Source organism: Erythrolamprus reginae, chromosome 11 (assembly GCF_031021105.1).
Source record: "Erythrolamprus reginae isolate rEryReg1 chromosome 11, rEryReg1.hap1, whole genome shotgun sequence".
NCBI lineage: Eukaryota > Metazoa > Chordata > Lepidosauria > Squamata > Dipsadidae > Erythrolamprus > Erythrolamprus reginae.
In genome coordinates this window covers 31,136,917-31,152,836 of record NC_091960.1, presented here as the reverse complement: position 1 = coordinate 31,152,836, position 15,920 = coordinate 31,136,917, and the positions used below count along the sequence as shown (strand labels likewise).

General features: G+C 43.2%; 1 protein-coding gene across 3 annotated transcripts in view; it reads left to right on the top strand.

The window, feature by feature from the left end:
- Positions 1 to 15,920, top strand: part of LOC139174125 (RH-like protein) — a 38,832-nt gene that overhangs the window by 6,755 nt on the left and 16,157 nt on the right. For 2 of the 3 annotated variants that reach the window (XR_011560305.1, XM_070764237.1), the window contains exons 4-5: positions 6,536 to 6,686; positions 7,867 to 8,014. Coding sequence is in view for 2 of the 3 variants with exons in the window: in XM_070764237.1 (XP_070620338.1) it covers positions 6,536 to 6,686; positions 7,867 to 8,014 (299 nt within the window). In the remaining variant the exon portion in view is untranslated. The remainder of the gene's footprint in view (positions 1 to 6,535; positions 6,687 to 7,866; positions 8,015 to 15,920) is intronic. The other variant, XM_070764238.1, reaches the window with a different exon arrangement.

Here is a 15,920-nt window from a genome sequence, read left to right as displayed (position 1 = left end):
GTTCTAACCAGTAATGGTTTGCTACCGGTATGGGCATGGGTGGGCAGCAGGCAGGACGGGGTGGAACGCAGTTCCACCGGCAGAAATGAAGATACGTGCGCATCTCCAGCTGATCAGCGGCTGTCACTTCCTGGATTACTGGTCTTGGCTTGGCTCTCCTTTTTTCCCCTGCATCTGTGCTCCTTGCTTTTTTCCTCTTTCCTCCTTCCTGGCCTCGGACGAGCTTCCCTCTCTCCTGCCCAGCTCCCCTCCAGCCTCACGCGGCCACCTCCCGCCTGAGGTGCAAGCAGAAGGCGTGGGTGGAAGCGGCATTGGCAGCATTTATGCTTCTGGCAGCACCCGTTCACCTAGCTTCCCAGCCTGAGGTGGGGGGGGCGACCCAGGAAGGAGAGCGCGGGAAATGCGAAGCAAATTGTCACCCCAGCGAGTGACACTGGTGAGGTTGCAAGTCGAGGACTTAACAGTTCATTTGAATGATGATGATTGTTCAAGCCACTCCCACCTGATCACATGGTCGGCAAGCCACTCCTACCCAGTCACATGACCATTAAGCCACACCCACAAAATAAGCCACACCCACAGTGTGGCAGTAAAAGATTTGGCTGCCCATTACTGGGTATGGGCCACACCATAGTTCTGCGTCTCCGGCGTGCACACAATCTTGCTGGGACACACGCGTGAACATCAGTCAGCTGGAGCTGCATGCGGAGCGCACTGGTAACAGCAGTAAGTAGGGACCCCTGCCTAGTTCTAACCAGTTCTTTAGAACTGATAGTAAAGTGGTGGTAATGTTACGGAGCCAATACTGGCAGTGCCGGTTCTGTAGGTGGCGGTCCGTGGGCGCTGCCACCTTGATTTTGGCACTGTGCATGCTTTCTGCGTGGCTGTGTAGTCACGCGGCATGGGAAGAAGGGAAACGGCAGGGAGGTATGTTAGAACCCACCCCTGGAGCCTTGGGTATGTTTACTGCCTTGAGTTACCTATAAAATCAGGATATCCATCCTCTATCCATCTCACCACATGGCACCTGGGAAGGTTACATCAGCCAGCAAGGCTCAACCAAGCCTGGGAGACAGACAGCCTACAAAGTTAGCTAAGGCCCCTGCCCCCTGGTGTTCTGGATCATGCTAGAGTCGGCTGACTGTTAATAATAATTGCTTCTCAGACGGTTAATTTTCAAACAAATAACACTTCTTTTATTTCTTCCACTTAAAGTGTTTTTAATAGGAAGTGTTTTTAATAGGAATGTGAACACAAGAACAAGGGGACACAATCTGAAGTTAGTTGGGGGTAAGATCAAAAGCAACATGAGAAAATATTATTTTACTGAAAGTGTAGTAGATCCTTGGAACAAACTTCCAGCAGACGTGGTAGATAAATCCACAGTAACTGAATTTAAACATGCCTGGGATAAACATATATCCATCCTAAGATAAAATACAGGAAATAGTATAAGGGCAGACTAGATGGACCATGGGGTCTTTTTCTGCCGTCAGACTTCTATGTTTCTATGTTTAAATCCTAGTAAATTACAGTTCCGTTATGGAAAAAAAACACCCTTCAGTTCTTTCAGACTGGAAACAAGGTCATTGATCTTTCTAATTAGCTCATCGACTGCTTAAAGGCGTTCCTTTATCTTTGAACCGGTTTCTGTTGATTACAAAGCAATACATCACACAATAGAAAACTCACTTATCGGAGAGTGAAGACAGTAATCGTCATCTTGGCTTGATTTCAATTTTACGAAGGACGCTTCTTCTTCCGTCCAATTCTGGAACTGATGTAATTAATTAATTAATTAATTAATTAACATACCATGCATTACTTGTAATGGCCTAGGGGGAAGAGCTATCTCAACTCCCCCATGCCTGGCAATATAAATGAGTCTTGAGTAGTTTACGAAAGACAGGGAGGGTGGGGGCAGTTCTAATCTCTGGGGGGAGTTGGTTCCAGAGGGCCGGGGCCGCCACAGAGAAGGCTCTTCCCCTGAGGCCCGCCAAATGACATTGTTTAGTCGACGGGACCCGGAGAAGGCCAACTCTGTGGGACCTTATCAGTTGCTGGGATTCGTGCGGTAGCAGGCAGTTCCGGAGGTAATCTGGTCCATTGCCATGTAGGGCTTTAAAGGTCATAACCAACACTTTGAATTGTGACCGGAAACTGATCGGCAGCCAATGCAAGCCACGGATACGGTTCCACATAAAGAGCTGATAGATAAATTAGTGAAGATTGGACTTAATCCCTGGATAGTTCAATGGATTTGCAGCTGGCTGAAGCGTAGACATCAGAGACTCATTGTTAATGGCGAGTATTCTGAGCAGAGTCAGGTTACAAGCTGTGTGCCACAAGGGTCTGTTCTGGGTCTTATTCTTTTTAATATGTTTGTGAGTGACATAGGGGAAGGTTTGGTAGGGAAGGTTTGCCTATTTGCCGATGACTCTAAAGTGTGCAATAGGGTTGATATTCCCGGAGGCGTCTGTAATATGGTAAATGATTTAGTTTACTAGATAAATGGTCAAAGCAATGGAAACTGCAGTTTAATGTTTCCAAATGTAAAATAATGCACTTGGGGAAAAGGAATCCTCAATCTGAGTATTGTATTGGCAGTTCTGTGTTAGTAAATACTTCAAAAGAAAAGGATTTAGGGGTAGTGATTTCTGACAGTCTCAAAATGGGTGAACAGTGCAGTCAGGCAGTAGGGAAAGCAAGTAGGATGCTTGGCTGCATAGCTAGAGGTATAACAAGCAGGAAGAGGGAGATTATGATCCCGCTATATAGAATGCTGGTGAGACCACATTTGGAATACTGTGTTCAGTTCTGGAGACCTCACCTACAAAAAGACATTGACAAAATTGAACGGGTCCAAAGACGGGCTACAAGAATGGTGGAAGGTCTTAAGCATAAAACGTATCAGGAAAGACTTAATGAACTCAATCTGTCTAGTCTGGAGGACAGAAGGAAAAGGGGGGACATGATCGAAACATTTAAATATATTAAAGGGTTAAATAAGGTCCAGGAGGGAAGTGTTTTTAATAGGAAAGTGAACACAAGAACAAGGGGACACAATCTGAAGTTAGTTGGGGGAAAGATCAAAAGCAACATGAGAAAATATTATTTTACTGAAAGAGTAGTAGATCCTTGGAACAAACTTCCAGCAGACGTGGTAGATAAATCCACAGTAACTGAATTTAAACATGCCTGGGATAAACATAGATCCATCCTAAGATAAAATACAGAAAATAGTATAAGGGCAGACTAGATGGACCATGAGGTCTTTTTCTGCCGTCAGACTTCTATGTTTCTAAGAAACGTGGGCGAATCTTGGAAGCCCCACGATGGTTCTCGCGGCTGCGTTCTGCACTATCTGAATAATAATAATAATAGTAAAGGTAATAGTAATAGTAATAATAGTAATAATAATTCATTAGATTTGTAGGGAGGGAATGGCGATTTTGCAGTATCCTTCCCCTGCCATGCCCACCAAGCCCGCAGTAAAAAAAAAATGGATTTCACCACTGGACCCACCTACCCGCCCAGATGTAATCACACCCTTTTTATCCACATTTTCGAGGTGTGTGCGAATGCGCGGAAAGCATGCGCGCACTCACATTTGCAACTGGTAGGAAAGGTAAGTGAATACCACCCCCGGCAACGACTAGTATCCAAGTTAACACACCAGTGTGTGTTCACAGCAAACGTGGAATTTAGTTGCAAATATTAAAGTTATCGTGTACGCATACAGAGAAATGCTAACTTCAGTTAATCTCTTATATTGGACAAACACATTGTTTTTGTTTGAAAACATTACATCACAGACTGAGCCAATCTGCATTCTCCCCCATGTTTCACTGAGTCACATTTCTAAAATAAACACAACATTTCCAAATTTGGGGAAAGATGTAGCAGCGGCGACAAGGCTAAGGCGGGATCTTACATAAGAACAGGATGTGCATGGCCCTCGGTTATACTATTTCTTTAGGAAAGTCTAAAAACAGCCTACTTGTTCTAAGCCCCCTTCAGATCCGTGGGGCTTCTGTTGAGTTTAAAATTGCGGTGGGATTAACAGGAAAGAGATAGAAGGCTTCCACATTCAGTCGTTGTCAAACTGGAGATTTCAACTTGCAGAATCCTGATAGGTAAAGATCAATATTTAGCAACCTCTTATCTTCCATCTCTTCCTTCTCAAACGTCTTGGGTGATCCGCTCTGAAGAGACTCGGCACGATGTGTTTAAAGACCTGTGCGCCGTTGACTATAAATACATTTCAAACTTCCTGCAGAAGTGTGCATTTTAAGAGGGGTTCAAAACAAAACGGGGACAGAGAGAAAGCATGGATTTGTGCATGAATACAGATCAAGGGGACCTGGAGGAATAGAGACCAGCTGGAAAGCTGGCATCCTGGGTTCGAGACCTGAGAACGCTGCGGGATGAGGTGAGCTCCAGTTAATTGCCCCACCTCCAGTCTACGTAGCAGTTCGACAGCATACAAATGCAAGTCGGTAAATAGGTACCACTTTGGTGGGAAAGTAACAGCGTTCCATGCGCCTCGGTGAACAATCATGCTTATTTATTTACTTACTTACTTACTTACTTACTTACTTACTTACTTACTTACTTACTTACTTATTTATTAGATTTGTATGCTGCCCCTCTCCGAAGACTCGGGGCAGCTCACAACAGTAGTAAAAGACCATAATAGTAAAACAAATCTAATATTAAAAGATATATATATATATATATATATATATATATAGTTCTATCCTAGTCTCCCTTAATTTTCAAATTCAGCAAAAAAACATGTGACATATATATATATATATATATATATATATATATATATATATATATATATATACGTCAAATGTTTTTTTTTAGCTGGAATTTTTAAAATTAAGGGAGACTAGAATGGTCCCATTTCGGCCTTGTTCTGGCCTCATCAGCTAGCCACACCCTTTCTTTACTGGGATTCGATCTGGTGAACTCTGCATTGTAAAGCAGATATATATATATATAAACCGTTAAAAAACCGTACAACACATACATACCAATCATAAAATATAAGAGCCTCGGGGAGGTGTCTCAGTTCCCCCATGCCTGGTGATATAGGTGGGTCTTGAGTAATTTGCGAAAGACAAGGAGAGTGGGGGCCGTTCTGATCTCCAGGGGGAGTTGATTCCAGAGGGCCGGGCCCGCCACAGATAAGGCTCTTCCCCTGGGGCCCACCAAACGACATTGTTTAGTCGACGGGACCCGGAGAAGGCCAACTCTGTGGGACCTTATCGGCCACTGGGATTCATGCGGCAGAAGGCGGTTCCGGAGGTATTCTGGTCCAATGCCATGTAGGGCTTTGATGACCATGGGAATGTTTTCGGACAATGTTGGCAGGGGTGAAATTCAATTTTTTTTCCCTACCGGTTCTGGGTGAATGTGACTTGATTGGTGTTGCAGGGGAAGGATACTGCAAAATCCTCATTCCCTCCCCAGTCTGGAGTCAGTCAGAGGTGGCATTTGCCGATTCTCTGAACTACTCAAAATTCCCGCTACTATTTTATTTTATTTTTATTTATTCATTTGTCCAATACACAAATACATAGGAAGAAAATAGATATGTGATAATATAAAAAGGGTGAAAGTGAACTTAGAGGAGAGGATATATGAAAGGAAGAGAATATATATGATAAGTGAAAGGAAGGAAAGACAATTGGACAGGGGACGAAAGGCACACCAGTGCACTTATGTACGCCCATTACTGGCTGTTAAATCAAAATCAGAGGCTGGAGGCCGATGAAGAGGATAACAACTCTTTATTTAATAGTCAGGAACATCTAAAGTGACCAGCTCGCAGGCAGGTAGCGACTTAAAAAACAAGTGGCCAAAACCGCACCTTATATACTTTGTTACTATTGCTGGGATTGGTGACAATGTTTCAAGACTTCGCGCCGGAGCTTCCTATTGGTTGCGCCCGGAGGCTCCTTATTGGTCGCGCCTCGGCTTCCCATTGGTTGCGCTAGCGGGCTTCTTATTGGTCACTCTGCTCCAATCAGTGATCACATTTATTCTAACAACTTGCAAACATAACACCGGACTCTTAGGAATCTGGAGAGGTCAATCGTGGGGAGTCTAAGGGAGAAGTGTTGGGGGTTAGAGGTGGACATTATTGAGTCCGGTAATGAGTTCCACGCTCCAGAACCTGCCAGAACCTGCTGAATTTCATTCCTGGTTGGCTCCCTTAGTAAAGTAACACTTCTAGTATTGGACACAGCTGGACAGGGAAAACCTTTACCTTTATCTTTATAGATCAAGGAGACCCAGAAAGGCTGACAGGAGTTTTGGGGTGAACTGAGCTGTTAGGGGTGCCAGCAACACTGACATCCAGCAAGTTATGACAGGTTCTGGAGAACCAGTAGTGAAAAATTTTAGTAGTTCAGAGATTACCACCTCTGGATGACTGATTGGGAAAGGATCTCACATCCTGCTGATTTCTCTCTCTCTCTCTCTCTCTCTCTCTCTCTCTCTCTCTCTCTTTCCCCGCCAGCATTTTAACTGCCATTATGAGCATCACCACGGTGTTGATTTCCACAGGAGCAATACTCGGCAAAGCCAACCTCATGCAGTTGGTCTGGATGGCTATGATGGAAGTGACCGTCTTCACGGTCAACAGGTGGCTGGCTGTGAATTTTTTGCAGGTACAAAGCTTTGGCAGAATCAGATTCAACAGGTTCTGACCAGTTCTGGAGAACCGGTAGTGGAAATTTTGAGCAGTATGGAGAACCGGAAACTACCACTTCTGGCTGGCCCCGCCCCCACCTATTCTCTCCCTCCCGAGTCTCAGCTGATTGGGAGGAAATGGGAATCTTATAGTATCCCTCCCCTGCCACGCCCACCAAGCCACGCCCACCAAGCCACGCCCACAGAACCAGCAATACATAATACGAAGTAATTAATAGTAATATATAATCTCAAGTATATATGAGCTAGATACACTATCAGATATGGAAATTATAAAGTATAATTATAAAGTAAAAGTATGATACATATTGTGAAATAATAATAGTAACATATAATTTCAAGCATAGTTCCCTCTCAGCTGAGCAGTGAGCAATCGCTCACTTAAAAATCATCATCAACTGAGAGTTTTCCAAACCTGCCCAGAAGCCGAGAGGGAACGAGTGAGAGGGAAGGAGAGAGAGAGGAAGAGAGGAAGAGAGAGAAACAGATAGAAAAAAGAGAGGAAGGAAAAGAGAAAGAAAAAGAATGGGAGTAAGGAAGAGAGAAAGAAAATCAAAATCTAGTTTGAAACTAGCTCAACTATTTAAGTGGCATTTTGATATTGATAGAGTTGCCCTATTATGAGCTCACTGTTATAGACACACAGTACAGTATTTTATTTTGAAATTCTCTGAGGCAAAACAGGGTGGGTTTTTTATTTGTTTGTTTGTTTATTTATTTATTATTTCTGTGCCGCCCAGTCCCGAAGGGACTGCCGCTCAGACACTATACTTTTCCGCCCACTCCCCCAAAAAATTAGAGGGAACACTGATCTCAAGTATATATGTGCAAAATACAGTATCAAATGTGAGAAATATAAAGTAAAAGAATAGGAGGAAAAGAAAATAGAAAGAGAGCTAGAAAAGGAGGGAAAGAGAGAGAGAGAGAGAAGGGGTGTCAGCAATTTACGACTTTAGGGTGCGAAGGGGTAGTAGGAGTACGTATCTCCGTCTCTTATTTATTTAAGGCGGTGTAGTTTGTATGGGTTCATAAGAATCAATGGGACTCAAACATTTTAAGTATTTGTATGTGAACCTAATGAGCAGCCCTCCGTCTTGACTCCATAGCAAAACGGCGACTGCTTTTGTCTGTCCGCAGATCCAGAGCCACGTCAGTGTGATGCACGCCCACTTATTCGGGGCGTACTTTGGCTTAATGGTCTCCTGGACGCTCTACCACTCCTCCCTGCGTCGGAAAGCTGAGAAGGAAAGATCCAGGCCCATCTCGGACATGTTTGCTGTGCTGGGTAAGCCGTTTGCTTTAGGCCAAGGGAAAAGGTCAAATGGCATCCTTCCTGGGGCCAAAACGAATGCAGGCCCACCAAATTAGGAAGTTGCCCTGGTGGCCAGCTGTACGGCAGCCAGCGTAGGACATATTGCTCAGCACTTGACATTTGACTTCTGTCTCTTGTTTCAACATGACTCTGGCAATTTCGCTGCTAACGCGGAGAGGTGTATTGATAGCAAGGGTGACTCAGTTCCTGGCTTTTATGGGCGACGTTAGATCTCGTCCAATCTGGATTCAGGCCCATTTTCCAGACGTGCCCTGGCATTTGGATCCGCAAGAGCAGGGATGTCAAACCCAACGTCATTGAGGGCCCCATGAGGACGGTGGTTGACCTCGGGGGAAGGGGCAGGCAGCTGTGACTGACTGGGTGGGCGTGGCCAACGGTGGGCATGGCCAGCTTGACGCCACTCCCCAAACCGCTGGCATGGCCTTGTGGGCCGGACCCGACTACATCACAGCCCGCATCTGGCCTGGGGGCCTTGAATTTGAGACCCTTGCTCATGAGGCTGTTTGCAGTAGACGAAGGACCATTCTCCGATCATTATCCCGACTTAAAAAGAAAATATAAGAGTAATATTAAAAGGGAAGGGGTCTGCTGCAAAAGAGTGTACTAGTAGCCGTCAGCTTATCAGTCATTCTTTTAACAACTATTTGTACCCTGTGAAAATCATTGTTGGACCTCATGATTCTTTACAAAAGTATCTTGTCTTTTATGTACACTGAGAGCATTTGTTTGTTTGTTTGTTTGTTTGTTTGTTTGTTTGTTTGTTGATGGATGGATGGATGGATGGATGGATGGATGGATTGGTTGATTGGTTGAGTTGAAAGGGACCATGCAGGTCATCAAGTCCAACCCCCTGCCTGAGCAGGAATCCTAAAGCACCCCAGCCAAGTGGCAGTTCAATCTCCTCTGGAAAGTGCCCAGAGTTGGGGAGTTCACAACCTCCGCAGGCAGGTTGTTCCACTGGTTGATCGCTCTGACCGTCAGGAACTTCTTCCTTACTTCTAAGTTGAATCTCTCCTTGGTCAGCTTCCAGCCGTTGTTCCTCATCCGGCCCTCTGGTGCTCTGGAGAATAGAGTGGCCCTCTCCTCTCGGTGGCAACCCCTCATATACCTATATACAGCTATCATGTCCCCTCTGCCCCTCCTTTTCTCTAGGCTATCCGTGCCCAGTTCCTGCAATCTCTCTTCGTAAGTCTTGGCTTAGAGTCCCCTAATCATTTTGGTTGCTCTTTTCTGCACCTTCTCCAGAGTTTCGATGTCTCTTTTGAAGTGTGGTGACCAGAACTGGATGCAGTACTCCAGACGTGGTCTGACCAGGGCGTAGTAGAGTGGTATTAATTCTTCCCTGGTCTTTGAGTGTATTTCTCTATTGATGCAGCTTAGGATAGTGTTGGCTTTTTTGGCCGCTGCTGCACATTGCTGGCTCATGTTTAGTTGATTATCCACCAGGACTCCAAAGACACAATTCCTTGTGTGTCCAATCACACTTGGCTAATAAAGAATTCTATTCTATTCTATTCTATTCCATTCCATTCCATTCCTATTTTATTTTATTCTATTCTATTCCATTCCATTCCATTCCTATTTTATTCTATTCTATTCCATTCCATTCTATTCCTATTCTATTCCATTCCATTCCTATTTTATTCTATTCTATTCCATTCCATTCTATTCCTATTCTATTCCATTCCATTCCATTCCACTCCACTCCACTCCACTTTCTGAGCCTGGTTTCTATGGCCATGGGAAAGAGTTGGCCATCTTCTTTGCAGCTTCTCTATCAGTACCTGAGCATTACACCTTCAAACAATTGTCTTGTCTCCAGACTGAACAGTTCATGTTCCTTCAGTCAATCCTCTTCCAGTGCTCTGCTACGGATTCTCCCTTCCAACAATGCAGACGGCAGAATGCTCAGTCTGGTAGATGAAGCAGCCACACAGTATTGATTAAATCGGGGGTCAGCAACCTGCAGTCCTGGAGCCGCATGTGGCTATTTCACCCCTCTGAAGAGGCCCTCTGTGGCTCAAAACATGTGCCACAACTGCCAATGAGCAACAGCAGCCAGCCCGCAATTTATTGAGCTTTTCGACCACCAGTAGGGCAACCATGGATAAATCCAAGAAACGTTTCAGAAGAAAACAAAATCTTTAATTCAACTATATAGTATATACTGTATGTGCTAGTTTTGTGGCTGCTCAGGAAATAGTCAGACACAGGAAGAGTTTTGTGGCTCCCGTGGGCTTAAAGCAACTAACCACAACAGTGCTGTGCAAATTCGGCCTGTTTTTATGCGCGCTGTGTGTGACACACACAGAATAACAGGTGGAGCTTTGATTAGACCGTTGTGGTTGCTGTCTTCATCTTTCCGAGCGTGATCTGCAAAAACCCTTGTCCGGGGTTCCTTTAATTGAGGATTGGCATACCGGGCAAGTACAGTTACAGATAAATGGACCGATCATGAAAGCAAATGCCGGCGGAGCTGCAAAACCGAGCACTATTCTGTTGATATTTATTTACGTTTTGGCAGAGCGCCCTGTCTGGGGAGGAAGATGACTCTGCTCTGAGCAACCTATCTTAGAAAGAGCTCCGAGGCATCGCTTTCTGCTCAGAGAGAGATAAACTGACTTCCTCCTTCCTAGAAGGTCAAGGGCAGGGAACACCCATCCAACTGGCGTCTGGAGCTTGCCTGCAACTTATAGAAACATAGAAGACTGACGGCAGAAAAAGACCTCACGGTCCATCTAGTCTGCCCTTATACTATTTCCTGTATTTTTATCTAAGGATGGATCTATGTTTATCCCAGGCATGTTTAAATTCAGTTACTGTGGATTTACCAACCACGTCTGCTGGAAGTTTGTTCCAAGGATCTACTACTCTTTCAGTAAAATAATATTTTCTCATGTTGCTTTTGATCTTTCCCCCAACTAACCTCAGATTGTGTCCCCTTGTTCTTGTGTTCACTTTCCTATTAAAAACACTTCCCTCCTGGACCTTATTTAACCCTTTAACATATTTAAATGTTTCGATCATGTCCCCCCTTTTCCTTCTGTCCTCCAGACTATACAGATTGAGTTCATTAAATCTTTCCTGATACTTAAGACCTTCCACCATTCTTGTAGCCCGTCTTTGGACCTGTTCAATTATCTGCTGCACGAATCCCAGCGACCAGTTCGGTCCCACAGAGTTGGCCTTCTCCGGGTCCCGTCGACTAAACAATGTCGTTTGGCGGGGCCCAGGAGAAAAGCCTTCTCTGTGGTGTCCCCGACCCTTTGGAACCAGCTCTCCCCAGATATCAGAGTTGCCCTCACCCTCCTTGCCTTTCGCAAGCTCCTTAAAACCCACCTCTGTCATCAGGCATGGGGGAATTGAAATTTTATAGAATTTATACATGGTATGCTTGTATGTATGAGTGGTTTTTTAAATTGGGGTTTTTTAAGATTATTTTTAATATTAGATTTGTTTAGATTGTCTTTTTTATTGTTGTTAGCCGCCCCGAGTCTTCGGAGAGGGGCGGCATACAAATCAAATCAAATAAAATAAATAAGTAAATAAATAAGTAAGTAAATAAGTAAGTAAGTAAATAAATAAATAAATAAAACAATAAACAAATAAAACAATAAACAAATAAATAAATAAAACAATAAACAATAAACAAATAATTTATTTATTTTATTTATTTATTATTTAGATTTGTATGCCGCCCCTCTCCAAAGACTCGGGGCGGCTCACAACAGAATAGAACAAATCATAAATAATCAGAAAACTTTAAAATTTATACAAGCTTTAAAAGAACCCCATAAACTAACAGACGCACACACAAACATACCATGCATAAATTAAACATGCCCGGGGGAGGTGTTTCAGTTTCCCCATGCCTGACGGCAGAGGTGGGTTTTAAGGAGTTTACGGAAGGCAGGGAGAGTAGGGGCAGTTCTAATCTCTGGGGGGAGTTGGTTCCAGAGAGTCGGTGCCGCCACAGAGAAGGCTCTTCCCCTGGGGCCCGCCAACCGACATTGTTTAGTTGACGGGACCCGGAGAAGGCCCACTCTGTGGGACCTAATTGGTCGCTGGGATTCGTGCGGCAGTAGGCGGTCTCGGAGATATTCTGGTCCAGTGCCATGAAGGGCTTTAAAGGTAGTAATAGTATATAATAGCATCTTTTTGTGTGTGTGTGTGTGCAAGCAACCAGACCTATACGTGAAAGGTTCAGGTCAGCTACTTTATTGCGTTCTACCTATATTGCAAGAATATCTCCACTCTGCTTCCTTCCCTTTGGCAACCAACAGATAAGGTCCCATGGAACCTGGAGGTTCAAAGTTTAGGAGAATAACCGCTTATTATCAAGATAGAGGAATAGGTGAAAAGAGGATAAACGGCAATATGAAATGCTGGTATCACCATTTTCCAGAGGCATCTTTTGAAATATCCTGATCCCTGGTTGAAAGAAGGACAGCTGATAGAACAGTCTACTTACTCTTCCTTAGGGTAAATTCCAGACTTAACACAGGCGATCCTCCATGTTTGTCATAAATTATAAGCCTCTTGCACCTGTTATTTCTCTTCAAACATAACATTGCAAATGGAGATTGGGTTACATAGCTCCTGGAGCGAGCACTGGTTTGGCCACTTTGACTGATAGATTAAATGTCCAGCACATATTTTTTTAAAAGAGAGAAGTACTCAAAGATGTCTATTCTCTTCAATATGTATTATGTATTGGACAAAATAAACAAATTAATTAATTAATTTGTTTATTTTGTCCAATACATAATACATATTGAAGAGAATAGACATCTTTGAGTACTTCTCTCTTTTAAAAAAATATGTGCTGGACATTTAATTTATAGAAGAATTTATATCTTTTCTTTTAATTAATTAATTAATTAATTAATTAATTAATTAATTTGTTTATTTTGTCCAATACATAATACATATTGAAGAGAATAGACATCTTTGAGTACTTCTCTCTTTTAAAAAAATATGTGCTGGACATTTAATTTATAGAAGAATTTATATATTTTCTTTTAATTAATTAATTAATTAATTAATTTGTTTATTTTGTCCAATACATAATACATATTGAAGAGAATAGACATCTTTGAGTACTTCTCTCTTTAAAAAAAATATGTGCTGGACATTTAATTTATAGAAGAATTTATATCTTTTAATTAATTAATTAATTAATTAATTAATTAATTAATTAATTAATTAATTAATTAATTAAAAGAAAAGATGGGGCAATAATACTAGCACTTCCAGATCTGGGCTGTAAAACACCCAGATGTCCATTAGATGGCAGCAAAGAAACACAGGAAAACCTGAATCTCTGCTGCCATCTAGTGGGATCTGATGTCACACTCCAAAAACCAAGAAAGTCACTGAGTTTCTTTGAAGCAGTTTCCTTTATTGTTCCTCATCTACTGACCGAAATCTTGTGGTACCTCTACCTAAGAATGCCTCTACTTAAGAACTTTTCTAGATAAGAACCGGGTGTTCAAGTTTTTTTTGCCTCTTCTCAAGAACCATTTTCTACTTAAGAACCCAAGCCCGGAAAAATTTCCCAGGAAATTTGAAAGCAGCACGAAGGCCCGGCCAGTTTCCTTCCATTTCCCCTGGATTTCTCTCTCTGGCGCAGTGTATGGGTGTATGGGAGGCGCATGCTCCTCTTCGCCACCTCAGAGTCCCTCTTTTTTTTTTAAGCCTTAAAGCTTTGGATTTTTTTGATTCCCCTCTGTTCTGTCTGGGTTTTCCCAGACCTCCACACCCACTGAAAAAGCAGCCAGACACTCTGGTAAAATCCAAAAGTAGTTTATAGCAGGAAAAAATAAGCACAAAGGAAAACCTGTCTTCACAGCAGACAGGTTACCATACGTTACAACAGGGTCCTGATGTCCAGTCAATTCCAACAGCTTCTTGCTGGCACCCCCCCCCCCCCCCAAGGTTTCAAGAGTCCAAGGCACAAACCAGGATTGTAGCCACCAAAGTTCACAGACAGGTCTCACGAATCTCCAAGATAAAACTCCACAAGCCAGGAAGGGTGGGGCCACCTTTTATCCTTTCCCAAGAGCACCACACCCAAACCCAGCTGTGACCCCTAATGCTGGAAATATCTAGCCAATTGCGTTCTTCTCTCGTTAGCTCTCCTCTGTCGCATATCGATGAAGTCACTAGCATCTTCCCCCAGGGAATCCAGGCTGCTTGCTGGGGAGAGCTCCCCCTGGTGGAACTCTGGCTGTCCTTCATCTTCAGCCTGGGATTCAGCTTCTTCGTCAGTCTGCCCCTCCTGGTCCTCTCCCTCTGAGCTGGACACCGACAGCAAATCAGCCATTCCCGGAGGGGTCCCAGGCTGAACCACAACACCCTCCCCTCCCCTTCTTCCTTCGGCAGCGACTGTCCTCCTCCTCTTCTTCCTCCTCTTCCTCCCACCCAAATTCCAAGCTTTTATTTCTTTCCTAATGGGTTTGCATGCATTTTTTGCTTTTACATTACATTACATTTACTTACAAACTTTTCTACTTAAGAACCTGGTCACAGAACAAATTAAGTTCGTAAGTAGAGGTACAGCTGTACTCGGGGAAACCTGAAGAAGGAGCTGTATTAGAAACATAGAAACATAGAAACATAGAAGTCTGACGGCAGAAAAAGACCTCATGGTCCATCTAGTCTGCCCTTATACTATTTTCTGTATTTTATCTTAGGATGGATCTATGTTTATCCCAGGCATGTTTAAATTCAGTTACTGTGGATTTACCAACCACATCTGCTGGAAGTTTGTTCCAAGGATCTACTACTCTTTCAGTAAAATAATATTTTCTCATGTTGCTTTTGATCTTTCCCCCAACTAACTTCAGATTGTGTCCCCTTGTTCTTGTGTTCACTTTCCTATTAAAAACACTTCCCTCCTGGACCTTATTTAACCCTTTAATATATTTAAATGTTTCGATCATGTCCCCCCTTTTCCTTCTGTCCTCCAGACTATACCGATTGAGTTCATTAAGTCTTTCCTGATATGTTTTATGCTTAAGACCTTCCACCATTCTTGTAGCCCGTCTTTGGACCCGTTCAATTTTGTCAACATTAACATTCTTCCTCCCGACCATCTAAACATTGCTGTCTCTTGTTCCTTTGGAATGCAGCCTGTCCCTCTTGGAAATCTTGAGTACATTCCCACCACACCTGTAGACTTCTATAAATCAAAGCTGTCAGCCTTAACCCTCGTAATTTGCTCCCAGTATGCCAGATACATAGGGAAAAATTGCTAGAGGGAAGTGCTATAATATGCAGACTCAAGCCACAGGCTTTATAAAGTTTACATATTTCTGGACTACATGTCTCAATTCCTTATCAAATCAAACCCACTCTTTAGGTCTATGTCTTTGGAAAAACAAGGAATGACAAATTGTAAACATTGGCTTTTAGCATTCTCCGCAGGCATGGTGCCTAGGGCAAGGCCTTATCAGGATAACAGAGTTGGAAGGGTCCTTGGAGGTCTTCTAGTCCAACCCCCTGCTAGTGAGGCTATCTGGGTAAGAGAGTGTTGAAAACTGGAAGCAAAGATAGCATCTTTGTCAACTAACAACTTTGATTAAGAAGCTGCAAGCTCACAAAAGCTATTAATTTTATTTTATTTTATTTTTATTTATGGATTTATGTACTTATGTATGTATGTATGCATTTATGTGTGTATGTGCGTATGTGTGTATGTATGTATGTTGAAAGGGACATCAAGTCCAACCCCCCTGCTTAAGCAGGAAACCCTATAGCTCCCCAGCCAAATGACAGTCCAATCTCCTCTTGAAAATGTTCAAAGTTGGGGCGTTCACAACCTCCGCTGGCAGGACGTTCCAATGGTTGATCGCTC